Source organism: Manis pentadactyla, chromosome 5 (assembly GCF_030020395.1).
Source record: "Manis pentadactyla isolate mManPen7 chromosome 5, mManPen7.hap1, whole genome shotgun sequence".
Taxonomy (NCBI): Eukaryota; Metazoa; Chordata; class Mammalia; order Pholidota; family Manidae; genus Manis; species Manis pentadactyla.
In genome coordinates this window covers 176,902,989-176,915,569 of record NC_080023.1, presented here as the reverse complement: position 1 = coordinate 176,915,569, position 12,581 = coordinate 176,902,989, and the positions used below count along the sequence as shown (strand labels likewise).

At 57.8% G+C, this 12,581-nt stretch overlaps 1 protein-coding gene across 3 annotated transcripts in view; it reads right to left on the bottom strand.

Annotated features, from left to right (window-relative positions):
• Positions 1–12,581, bottom strand: part of OSBPL2 (oxysterol binding protein like 2) — a 44,884-nt gene that overhangs the window by 2,138 nt on the left and 30,165 nt on the right. For all 3 annotated transcript variants that reach the window (XM_036901801.2, XM_036901800.2, XM_036901803.2), the window contains exons 5-12: positions 11,646–11,780; positions 11,112–11,209; positions 7,661–7,843; positions 5,848–5,955; positions 5,120–5,209; positions 3,505–3,628; positions 1,909–2,037; positions 228–351 (exon numbers count right to left, since the gene is read on the bottom strand). In XM_036901801.2, the coding sequence (XP_036757696.2) occupies positions 228–351; positions 1,909–2,037; positions 3,505–3,628; positions 5,120–5,209; positions 5,848–5,955; positions 7,661–7,843; positions 11,112–11,209; positions 11,646–11,780 (991 nt within the window). The remainder of the gene's footprint in view (positions 1–227; positions 352–1,908; positions 2,038–3,504; positions 3,629–5,119; positions 5,210–5,847; positions 5,956–7,660; positions 7,844–11,111; positions 11,210–11,645; positions 11,781–12,581) is intronic.

Below are 12,581 nucleotides of genomic sequence, written 5' to 3'. Positions count from 1 at the left end.
TTAGTAAATTTTATTGTATTTATAAAAGGATTGGTCTGCAACAGGCTAGAAATTTTTGAAAAGCTTTCACCACAGCAACCTTGGGAAGTGCCATTCTGGGAGCCCAACAGCTTGTTTAATCAGAGGAGCTGGCATTGCCCCTGTGCCAGTCCCCAGCCACCCACAGCAGCACCCAGGCCTCCAGCCGGCGGGCACCCACACTAGGCCCCCCACCATGAGGCACGCACCCATGTCACCGTTCTCCATGCCTCGGATGTCAGGGCGCAGGCGGCAGTCTGTGGGCGCCAGGACCGCCTCCATGCCGTCCTCCAGCTCGTTGAGGCTGACGGTGAAGCTGGTGAAGTTATACATCTGGAGGAGCAGGCACAGGACCATCATTCCATGGCCCTCTTCTCTGTGTGCAGGTCAGTTCTGAAGCCAGACATTCCTTCCAAACCCCCCATCACCCGCTCACCAGAGAGTTCATCAGGGCCGCCCAGCACAGGGGCTCCTTCCCGCCGAGATGCACTTGTGCAGCCCCTCCTGCCTCAGTCTCCCCTGGGGGCTCCACCTCCCCTGCCCCTACAGGTGCAGCCCCAGGGCCTGGGCCTGGGCCCTCTCCCTTCTCAGGGTGCCTGACCCTCATCTGGACCCCCGACTTGCATAGCCGTCCCCTCAGCACCCCAGGAGGTCTGAGAGCCTCCATCTGCAGCCAGCCCACTGCCTCGCCGGACCTCTATACTCGCCTCCTACCTGCCTCCCATTTCTGCTCCTGCCCCTCCTGTGGTTTGTCTCCACAAGCAGCCAGAGGGGCCCACTGGGTCCCTGGTGCTCAAAGGCCTCCAGGGCACCCCATGTCAGGGGCTCCTGCCCCAGCCCATCGCCCCTCTACCCTCACTCCCAGGGCCCTCGTGCTAGCCACCCCTGGGCGCTCTGCCTGAGTGGCTTGCCCACACCTGCCTCAGCTCCCACGGAGGCCCACCACCCTCCCTCTGCAGCACTGAGACCAGCCCCCCGGCCATGCTGGCTTGTCCCCAGCACCTCCTGACGCACAGGCAGGCCAGTGGGGGTGCGGAGCCCTCACCCACCCTGTCCTCCAGTCCTGCTCCTGGGACCCGGCCCGCCCAGGGCCTGGCAGGCAGGGGGACTCATGGAGGCTTACTGAACAAAGGCTGGAGGCACGAGTGTTATTTTAAAAGGAATTCTCTGAAAAATGTAAGCTGTCTATTCATTAGACTATTTCACGCTCTGCTAAAATTGTAACAGGCTGAGTGGAGGCAATGGGTCTCTAGGTGGGTGTTCTGTCCCCTTTTCACACATGCTCCGCTATGTTTATAGGGCTAACAACACAGTGTTATATGTGTTGTTTATGTCATATATAATTTACAATATTAAAACCAATGGTTACATGTTATTATATAATTATTTTTATATTACATGTTTATGTATGTAATAAGCTTATTATATTAATATAAACTATAAGTGCACTTTTCAAAAGTATCAAATTGCATTTAAGCATCAGAATTGACAAGTCAGAAAAATGACCCCTCCAGCCTGGTCTGGAAGTCCCTGTGAGCAGGCTGCAGTCGGCACAGACCTGTGAGGGTGTGCAGGGGGGCACCCAGCGGCGGCTGCGTTCCGTGCTGTGTGCACAGACACATGAGTGTGAACGTGTCATGTCGACAGGGTACTGCCTTTGCTGCAGAGGAGGCCAGGTGGAGGTCAGTGCTGGGATGTCACTCTGGTTGGGCCTGAAGCCCTCAGAGGCTCAGTCTGATCAGGTGGCGGCGGGCCCCTCCATCTGCTGGGACAGCAGGCTGAGGTGGCATGGATGCGTGGCCAGGGTACAGCCGAGGGGCCTGGCCAGGATGGATGCACAGAGAGGTGGGACTTACAGAGGGCTGGGAGTCAGGGGTGGGGAGCACGGACCTGCGCAGAGTTGGGAGGCCGGGTGTTGACTCTCCAGAGCAGCTTGCTGCCCGGAATGACCTGCACAGTGTCTTGAACCTCAGGCATGGCATCCATCGCGTGGCCATCAGCCTTCTCGGTGCCATCGTCCTGAAACAGAACCCCAGGCAGGTCAGCCCGTGGCCGAGCTACTCTCGGAGCTGCGTCCGCACTGGGCACGGCTCCCGGGCAGAGTGAGATGGCCTCTCAGTAAAGGAGCATAGGCTCCTCTCCCAGTCTGTGGCTGCCTGTCCCTCAGGACGAGCAGAGGGCTGGGCCCCTGCCTCTGGGTGCCCATGTTCTCTTAGGGGCTCCTTGAGCTGGGTCCCCAAGAGGTTGGGAAGTCAGCAGAGGACACGGCTCTCCTCTTGGGAGAAGCACACACAACAGAAATGGAGCTCCACTGAGTCTGACCACAGTCTGATGGGCAACACCTTCTAAAAGACACTTTTTCTGAGCTGACCTCCCAAAGGGTGTGCTTCTCAGATGAGGAGACTTTCCCACATGCTGTTATTCTGCCCTCAACAAAAGGTGGTTCATCCCAGGTGATTTCACGGTATTTTGCATTTCTAGACTAAACCCCAACTGGAAATCACATCTTCATGAAGAGAAACTGCTACATTTAGTTTTCAAAATCAGTGGGACCTGGAGAAAAAAAAGCGATTCTTCATGCAGCTGCTCCAGAGGACACTTACGATGAGGCAAAGCCAGCCGTGGCTCCCCTACCTGACTCCATAACAGGGCTCCCTACTGCCAGCGGGACGGGCAGTTTGGTGCAGAAGCCAAACAAAGGCAGCTCAGGGTGAGCACCACAGGCCTCTCTCCTGTCTCAGTCACCCAGGGGAGAGCTGAGCTGACTCATTAAAAGACATCACTGAGTGGAGTTAACATTCCTGTTTGGCCGTTCAATGGACGTTTACTTTTTTGTAGTGAAAGAGCATTACCAGAGAAGATGTCCAACAGCACACACAGAACGTCACACTGCAGAGACACTGAAAACCCTAGCAGAGGTCGCAGACTTTTGCTAAGTGAACACGGAACCCCTCGGGGCTGGCACATTCTGATTCAGTGTCTAGGAGAACAGAACACCCCTGAAGGGCGACTTCCGGTTTCTTCAGAGTAACTGCACAGCCCCAGGCACACTTTCCGGCTATTGAACATCTTTCCTGGTACTCAGAACTAAAAACACAGAAGTGACATTTGCTTGATTTTTTAATAGTTTCAAGCTAACAAGGTGCAGGAAGACAGATTTATTAGATGCACCCAGAACAAGGGGTTTCCAGAAAGAAATGGAGGTGTACTCCAACTGTGCCAGGCTGGAGGAGGGGGCAGACACTGCACCACCAGGAAACCCTGCCCTGCGCTTCCTGACAGCAGCCCCTGTGCTCGGCATGCAGATAAACCCCCCACCAAGCAAGACCCAGAGGGACAACAGAGGCTTTCTCACACTGCCCTTCCCAGCTGGGGCCGGGGAGGGGCACCGACGTCCCGGTGCCCGTCCCTAGCAGCCTGGGAGTCCCAGGCCGCCGCTGGGCGCTCAGCATCCTCGTGGGGCGCCTGCCGGGGAGCAGCACCTACCGGCTTTGCCCTCTTTGGGTGCTCGCCCCGCCTCTCCTGCTTCCTGAAGGACTCATACGCCGCCGGCTCTATGCCCCACAAGCACTCCGTCCATTTGCCGTAGATCATAAAGAGCTTCTTTTTGCTGTCGTCAAAGGGATTTTTAAAACCAAGTGAACAATTGCGAAAAAACTCATATAAACATACAGCACCTTGATTCTGACCATGGAATGACTTCCTGCTCTGGTTTGTCTTCTTAGGAACTTTAGGGAAACTCTGGACATAAATGTGAAGATGAAAACGTGCATTTTAGGGTCTCTACTCAAGTCACTTGAGACTATTCGTATTGCCAACAAGCAAAGCAGAAAAGATGAAAGCCTAAAACCTCAAAGGGCGGACCTGGGCTGTGGAGACAAAAAGGGGCAGAGGGAGTGAGTGTCCGTCTAGCTTGAGCCCAGTGTGCCTGTGTGGTCACCTTCTCTAAACCCGCAGAACTGCCCTGCGCTGCCTCCTTCGGGCCTTCCCTGGCACTGCGAGCAGCCCCCATCAGCTGACACTGGGGGCTCTATCTCCACAACCACCATCAGACCACAGAGCCATGACCCGCCTGCTTCTTTCATTTGCTAACACCTCCGGGATTCTTTCCACACCAGCCACCAGAGCCCTCTGCCTGATTCCCAGTCAGTGACGCCAAGTGTTGCACCTTTTCTTCCTTTCTTTGCATCCTCCTGCAGGGATGGCACACAGCGGCCACATGCTCCTGGCGTGCTGCTCTGCCAGCCCCGCGGCATCCTGGGAGGCTCAGCCTGGAGGGCTCCCTGAGGGCTGGTCGCCGTGAAGGGGCCTAGGCGGTGCAGCTTGGCCCCGCCCCCAGCCCGGCTGCGGACAGCTGCCCACGGTGCCCCTGGGTCCCCCTCACCTGCTGGCAGGGCCCTCCTCAGGGACAGGGCTGCCGCCCTGTGCAGCCCACACACCCATTCTAACTTACTTCAGTGGGCAAAGCAGTCAGCGTCTTAGGCCTAAAGGTATCTTACAGGTTTGAACAGGTGAATCTCCAGGCCCCAGTGGGAAGGGATGGGAGCCACGCTCCCAACTGCCCTGTGCTGGGAACTTCTTTCTAATGGGGACGTATAGCTTTTGGGAGCTGGAAGGGACCTCATGACATGATAAGGTCCAAATTCCCTTTGAAAGAAAAGAAATTTGAGACCCAAAACATAAGGTACCCAAGGGGGTTAAAAGATAAAAAAAACTGTTAAAAACTACAGACCATTTCTCTGCTCATGGAAGCTTTAAAAGTCCCTAATGTACAGACTGGAATGACCCAGTTGCATGCAAATGACACCCACGCAGCTGCCCTGTGAGCCTTGCCTGAGCCCGGGCAGTGGGTGCTCCTGGCAGACAGAAGGCAACGCATGGCCACGACTTTGAAACCTCAGTTCTGCTTGGAAACTGCAGTCACTCACCCCCTAGAAATGACACTTGGCACTTATCCTTCACCCCCTCGCAGGCTCAGCAGGGGGAGGTCTTCTCGAAACAGAAAGTCCCGACTGTCCCCACCGAGAGCAGACACCCCTGCAGCTACACCTGGCTGGCAGGCCACGAGAGCGCGCGGGAACGAGTCTGGATGGGGACCTACTTTTTGTCTTGAATGTGCCCCTCCACCTTGTGAAGCTCTTTTCCAAACAGTCCACACGGCCGGAAGTGAAGCACACACTTATCTCCAGTCCTGCGGGGACACAAGACGGCAGCGGGCAGGGTGAACGAGGGGAGGGCGGGCAGGAGGCCGCCTGGGGCGGGGGCCTGGGAGAGGCTGCCAGCAGGCGGCGGCCCTCATGCCGCCTTGTGCTCAGGGTTGCACAATTGCGTGAATTTATTAAAAATCAGTTAAGTGCCCACTTTAAATGGGTGGATTTAGGATATGCAAATTATATCTCAATGAAGTTCCAGGAATAAGACTCCACAGCTGGGGACGGGCAGGACTTAGGGGTGGGCACTGTTTTCACATCTTGCAATCTCAACTGTAGTGTTTAAAATACCAAAGTCAGTCAGCAACTGGGGCTGAAACAAAACTCACATCGACGGGGCACTGATGCTGACCAGAGCCGGGCCCAGCCCCCATCAGGCCGGGTCTCCCTGCGGGTGAGGCCTGCCTGGACGCCAAGGAGCACGAGGGGCCAGGAAGTGGGCCCTGCCTGCCCAGGGGGTGCGTGGAGGCCAGCAAGGGGTGGGGCGGCACACAGCAAACGCTCACGGAGTGCAGAGTGAGACGTGTCCTCAAGTACCTGGCAGGCACCCTGGACACTGTGGTTTGCCTCACCCATCGCCTCCCATCTTTGATTATTACATGACAACCAGGCCTGTTACCTGTGGTTTAAAATCTCCACCGTCCCGTACTGCTCTATCCACAGCTTCCCAATAATCACATTGTGGACACAGCAGGTGGGGTTCGTCCAAGTGTAGGCCTCATTATGTCTGCGAAAGATGCCAGAAAGCAAGCAAATCAGACGCAGCAAAGATGCTGTGTGGCTTACACGCAAACCAGACACGCCCAGCCCAGCCACCATGACCCACTGCACAGCTGGGAACCAGACACGCCCAGCCCGGCCACCACAACTTGCCGCACAGCTTGGTATCCTTTGAAGTCCCTCAATCAGTGGCTGGTTGCTTAGCATTTGTTTGAAATTTATTTCTTCTTCCCTTTGTATCATCAACAAAGCTTTCTACTTAATGTCAAGACAAGTTAATAAGTGATAAAAGACTGAAAGAGTGGCTTCCCTCTGATGCTGTCAATGGAGAGGCAACTTCAGCAAACAGGCAGAGTGCAGGCCCGGCGGCCATGGGCCGAGGTGGGCAGGAAAGCTGGGGCGCGCTCTGCAGCGCAGAACAACCTCCACACTACTTCCCTTTCACGCCTCACCCTCCCTGCAGGGCCTCACCCAAGGAGGAAGGAAACCCCACAAATGTGAAGCGAGCAGATCACCAGGCCTGTCTTGAAGGAGGCTGCATCAAGAGCCATAATCAAGGGCAAAAATCAGCTCAGTGCCAAGCGTTTCTCGGCAAATGTCTGGAATGCCTTCAGTTCCCAGGTGGAACCTAAATGTACGAATCAGTGAGGCCTTGCCCCGAGAAAGCCACGACCGCGGGAAACAGGCCAGTTCCCACCCAGGGGCAGCCCCCGGGCCCGGTGCCCTCGCCAGCCCCGGGAGGCGTGTGCTGGGGAGACAGTGCTCCTCCTGCTCCTCGTGGTACGCTCTGCACCCAGCCAGGCTGGACGCACAAGAAGCAAAAGCACATGGAATGCCTCACTGTGGCAGGCCGCACTCCGCGAGGCTCCCGCCCGAGACCCGGCTGCGTGCCAGGGCCTGGGTGGGCGCAACGGCCAGGCAGCCCCCGGGGATGTGGTTCATGCTCTGAGGTGTCTGGGCAGCACGGACTGGGGAGCACTGAGGCTTAGAATATGCCCCTGATGTTCCTCGCCTCCTGGAGTCCAAACCCTCCGTCGTCCCCTCCCACGTCGACCGCAGCTGGCCTGTGTGGCCAACAGCACAAGCGTGCGGCAGGAGGTCCTGAGATTAGGTCACAAGACACTGTGGCTTCTGTCTTGGTGGTGCCTCCCCGCCTCAGGTCCCCGGCTCTGAGCGATGCTAGTGCCACGTTGTGAGCAGCCCCACGGGAGGCCACGAGGCAGGGAAGCAGTAAGGCCCTTGCCAAGTGCCACGGATGTGAGCCGAAGGTCATGCCCGCCCAGCCATCTTCAGGACACAGCCTAGCCCAGGTCCTGACGTCCTGAGTACAGCCTCCTGGGACCCTGAGCCACAACCACCCCGCACGGCTCCCGAGGCCCCGCCCCCAGCAAGTGCAGGAGCCAGCGGCGCCCGCTCTCAGCTGCCAGGCTCGGTGTGCCGCCGACGCGGCCACTCGACCAGAGGCTGGACGTGTGAAGGCCCAGGGGGAGGGGCGCGCAGGCCCAGCAGCAACTGCGAGAGGAGTCCCTCGGGGTCGCCGCGGCCCCGCCAGCAGCCCGGGGGGCCTCACTCAGGACAACCTGCCGCGGGGAGGCTGCGGCCTCGGCAGGGAAGGCCTGCCGGGAGGGGGGGAAAGAGCCTCGCCCTCGTGGGGGGACCCCCGCCCGCACAGCAGCGCCCCGGCCTCCGAGGCGGCCCCCCGGCCCGCTCACCCGAGGAGCTCCAGCGTGATGGTGCCCCGGGGCTCCGCCTCCACACTCTTCCCCCAGAACCTCAGCTTCGGGTAGATGGAGCCGTGGAACAGGAAGTCCTGACTGAGGCCTTCCGAGTAAAACGCGCTGATGGGGGGGTGGTGGCTGACCTGTTCGGATATAAATCTGAATCCTAAATCTTCCCTAGGTACAAAGAGAAAAAAGAGAAAAAGGGGACGTGGGGACAGAGAGCCACGTCAGTGACTCGGAGTCCCGTACAAGGCGCCGCCTCCCTCCGGGTGGGGCCACACAGCTCCGGGCTCCCAGGGCCCACGCGACCCTCGAGTCCGGAAGGGGCACCGGGAGACGGAATCACTCCACACCGGGACAGCTGGCACTCGCCCTGCAGTGTCACACTCACACACACCTGTGCCTCCAGGGCAAATCTGACCACCACACAGAACAAGCGGCAGCAGGGAGGGGCCCTCCGCCCCGACCTCCGCTGGGCCACCCTGACCCCCTCCGCCAGTGACTCTATCACAGCGGTTCCCCAGGGAAAGGCCGTGCCCGGCAGGCGCGGCAGGCGCAGCCCTACAGCGTTTCTGAAGGGAGTGCTTCTGGCTTCCTTCTAAGGCTCCTGAAGTTTTGTGATGGAATGTCTTCAGCCCCAAGATATTCCTGGCCAGGAAACAGGATTTTTAGTACACTTTCCTTTTCAATAAAAACGTCAGTTTTTAATTGTTCCGGAACTGTGAATACACCTACAGTTGTATTCATTAAAAATTATAAAAGCCAAACCACATAATTACTAACTTAACTGGAATCAGAATTTCCAATCATTCCAGAGGAAGGAAAGTTGAAAAATTAGATTTTAAAAGGTTGCCTACCAAGGTATGTAATTTACAAAATGAATACTTGTCTAAGAAAAGAAAGTGTTATTTTCAGCTCCGCAAGAGCGATCTGAGGGTGCGGCCCTGGAGAGCGACTCGGTTCAGAGACGCGGCTCCTCAAGCTGGGAGGCTGCTGGGGGCTCGCCGCACACCGTGCGGCAGACCCGGGGCCTGGGCGCCGCAGTGTGCCGGGGTGCGGGAGGAATGCCAGCATCCGCCACTGGCCTGTGGGACTCCAGTTCAACCCCGGCTTAAGTTCCTGGAAAAGACTCATGAACAGGCGTCACACTGCATTCCACATCCTGGGCGGGTCACACTCCTTTAATTCATGCTGCTTATTGCACATTGTCTAGAACTTTTTCCCATTGTGCTTTCATTTCTCTTTTCAAGATACTTTAATGATGCTTCTTAATAAGCTAAAATGCTGATACTTTTTAACAGCTACATAAGGCCAGAATCCCAAACACGGGCACTGACATATGTTGACTGGAGTGGGGTAAGTGTTGCTCAAGAGTAATACCGAGGAAAGGAAGAACACTGCACGTGAACTCAAAGATTCCCTCAGAGAAACCCTGTGGGCAAGGCGCTCCCTCGTCTGGGCCTCAGTTTCTCTGTTTCTAACCTGGGGAAGCAGGGCTGTTCCCTGCAGTCGCTCTTGCTGTGACGTGCTGCAGCCCACGGTCGCCTGCTGGACCTCTGCCACTTACAGTGGAGGCCCACGGAGCGCACATGCTCTCCCCTGCTGGCTCCAGCTTCCGTTAAGGTAACGAGACCTCAGTACCACGGCCCCACCCTGCAGAGCCAGGCAGCATCTGGACCATGGTGAAAGCCTGCAGGTGGCACTCCCACACCAGCCATGCCAGCTGACCTCACTGTACTGCGTTTGCTTCATTGCACTTTGCACATGTTGTGTTTTTTTACCAATTCAAAGTTTGAAGCAGGTCAATTGGCACCATTTTTCCAACAGCATCTGCTCACTTCACATTTCTGTGTCTGTTTTGGTGGTTCTCACAAGGATTTGAAGCTTATTATTATTATTTTATTGTGATGGTGCCTGTGGTCAGTGTTTATGACTCACTGAGAGGTCAGACGATGGCTAGTATTTTTTAGCAGCATTTTATATGCACTGGAAACCAAAAAATTCATTTGGCTAACTTTCTGGCAGTATTCACTGTATCGTGGTGGTTTGGAACTGAACCTGAGACACCTCCAAGGTGTGCATGTGGGGAAGGGGCCAGAGGCTGGACCATCAGGATGAACCAGAAACAGATCAGAATTTGAAACCAAAACACAAGTGATTCTGCACAGACATGCAGCCAGCCTGGGTTCCTGGAGATGACACCCTTTCAAACCCCATGGCCCCCAGGACTGCTGACTTTGGCAGTGTCTCCAAGCTCCACAATCACTTACTCACCTTTGAAAAACTCTTAATCACTAGTAACACCCATTCAGTAAGGGCCCAAGAACTACCATCTAAACGATTCTGTGAATCCAGAATTCCACTGATTGCACAACACACCAGAGAAAGAAAAAATGCTGCAAGTGAAGCAAGGCCATCCAGAAACGCTAGAACACAAAGCAGGCATCCTGGCATCTGTGAAGTACTATAGTTCAGAAAAGCTTTTCATATTGTAGGGAAATGAATATGGCATAATGTTAACTGAAAAAGGATACAGTTAAAAGATCACATTAAGTAAACACACATGCAGGGAAATCTACCCAAGCGCTCACACTGATTATGCTTCACAGGGTCATGTCCCACCCGTCTCCTCACTTCTCTCAATTTTACACTTTCAAAAAGAGCTCTTGTAATTAGAAACAAATGCTCTTAAGTAAAATACCCAGCAGACTCTCAACAGGACCCGAGGGCAGGTATAGCAAGCTACCCCAGACGTCCTCAAAGGGGCTGTGCACATTTGCACCCCAGGATGCCCGGCCCGGCCGACTACGCTGGGGCCTGGGGAGCTGCGTCGCACAGGTCCCTGTGGGCGGCCACCAAGGTGCACAGGCCCACAGACAACTTTCTAAGTGTACAGCCTGTGAGGCAGTGAGGCCAGGGAGGGAGGCCCACGTGAGCTCCCAGGACCCACGGAGCACACCCGCGCCCCCGCCCTTTGGCCCTTCTCAGGCCTGCGTGCTGGGGGACAGGCTGAAAGCAGGAGATGCTCAGAAGAAAGGAATTTCAGTGGCATTTAAAATTGGCCAGTGCCGCAGGCCCCACCTCAGACCTCCGTGGAGGCTGCAGAGGCCTCTTAGCAACGACTGTCCTCCTTCAGCTGCGCTCTCCGAGCACTAGGGCAAGGACGCTAGGGCAAGGTGGCTGGTCCCCTATGAGCAGGTTTCCATCCAGCTCAGAACGAGCGCCCTGCCCGCCCACCCCCCGCGCCACACGGGCACCTCGTGCCTCCTCTCGCGGTCTGATACCCAGTCCACCTGCGGCCGGCCCGTGCAGTACTAAGGCACCGCTCCCCGCACGCCCCACCTGCAGGGGGCACCCCGGTGGCAGCCCGTCCCGCCCACAGGGCAGAGAAGTCAGCGGCGGGAGGAGTTCGCACCCCAAGCTCGGGCACCTGTGCTCTTACCTGATCAGCTCGAACGTCTCCCCCAAGAGCGGATTGAACGGCTTGCCGGTCCTCTCCCACTGGGAAGCCACGGCCGAGACCGCGAAGGCAGCTACACACTGCGAACGGCGCAGGGGCGGGGTCAGACCTCAGCCCCTGCGCCATCTTTCACGGTCGCTGACCCGCCGCCGCTTCTGACAGGCCGCACGACGAGGGGACCTGGGGACGCCGCCATCAGCACCACTGCCCCGGAGCCCGGAGCGGGCGCCTGCTGCTCCCCACCCCCGCTGGGCCGCCGGGCAGGCCCCGTGGTGCGGGCGCTGCCATTCTGAGGGTTGCGCTCACACACCGCGGGGGGCAGCGGAGGGGCCCCGAGGCGAGTGGAGGCGCACAGGCGCGTGACGAGGGCCTCAGGCGCCGGGAGGGCTGTGCCGGCTCTCCTCCGGGCCTCCCCCCGCGAGGCGCCCGGTCCCCACTGGACTTGGCCGGATGGTGCGGAGGCATCACGCGCATCGCCTACCGCCCGGAGCGCCCCCCCCCCCCCCCCCCGCCCACCTGCATCCTCCCCAGGGCCTGGGGCTGGCGGGAGGCTGCACGGATCAGCCGAACGTGCTCCATGTACTCTGTGATCCGCTGCAGGAAGCTGAGCGGCTCATTGAAGGCGATCGGCATCGTGATCTTGGACAGCTCCTAGGAGACGCCAAGAGACCCGTTACCAGTCAGCTCTCCCCAGAAACTGGAGCCCCCACACCCGCCCCTACTCTGAGGATCACCTCGTGGGGCCGCAGACACCTGCCCTGGACAAGGTCTGAACGCTCTGCGGGTGGGCCCAGCCCGCCCCGCTTCCTGCATGGAGGCGCCCAGGACCCCTCTGCCTCCCCACACCCCATCCCCCTCCCAGGCCGGCATCACAAGCTGAGACCGCAGGGGCTCCAAACCGCACGCCAGCACGCTCGTAGAGCTGCGTCCAGGGCCGGGTCCCAAAGCGCCATCCACAACAGCCGGAAAAGCGCCACCAGCTTCTCATCACCGCCCGGGGCATGTGGACACTCCTTAACCCCCGTGGGCTTTGCCCAAAGGCCTTCCGAAGCCAGCAAAGGTGTCTCGAGTACCCGCTGTCAGGCACGGTACAGGCCCAGCGCTGTGAAGGTGCTAAGGGGACACACGTGCAGGGGGCACTCTGTGCTCTGTGTCCAGGGAAGAGGCTTTGGCAGACTTAGATGAGGCAGAGGCTCTTTCAGGAGAAGGTCTGGCTGAGCAGGGCAGTAAGGCCTCCTCAAGGAAGGACCAGAACGGGGGCTGGGCTCCGGGGGCTGGTCAGCAGGGAGGGGAGGCAGGCGGCAGAGGGACACAGCTCGCCTTCAGTGCAGGGAAGATGCCGGCCTGATACACATCAGAAGGAAGGAAATCAAACCCTGTGGCGGTCCCACTGCTCACCCGCTCGCGTGGAGGAGCCCTCCGCCTTCCCCATCCTGCTGGCAGGGATGCAAA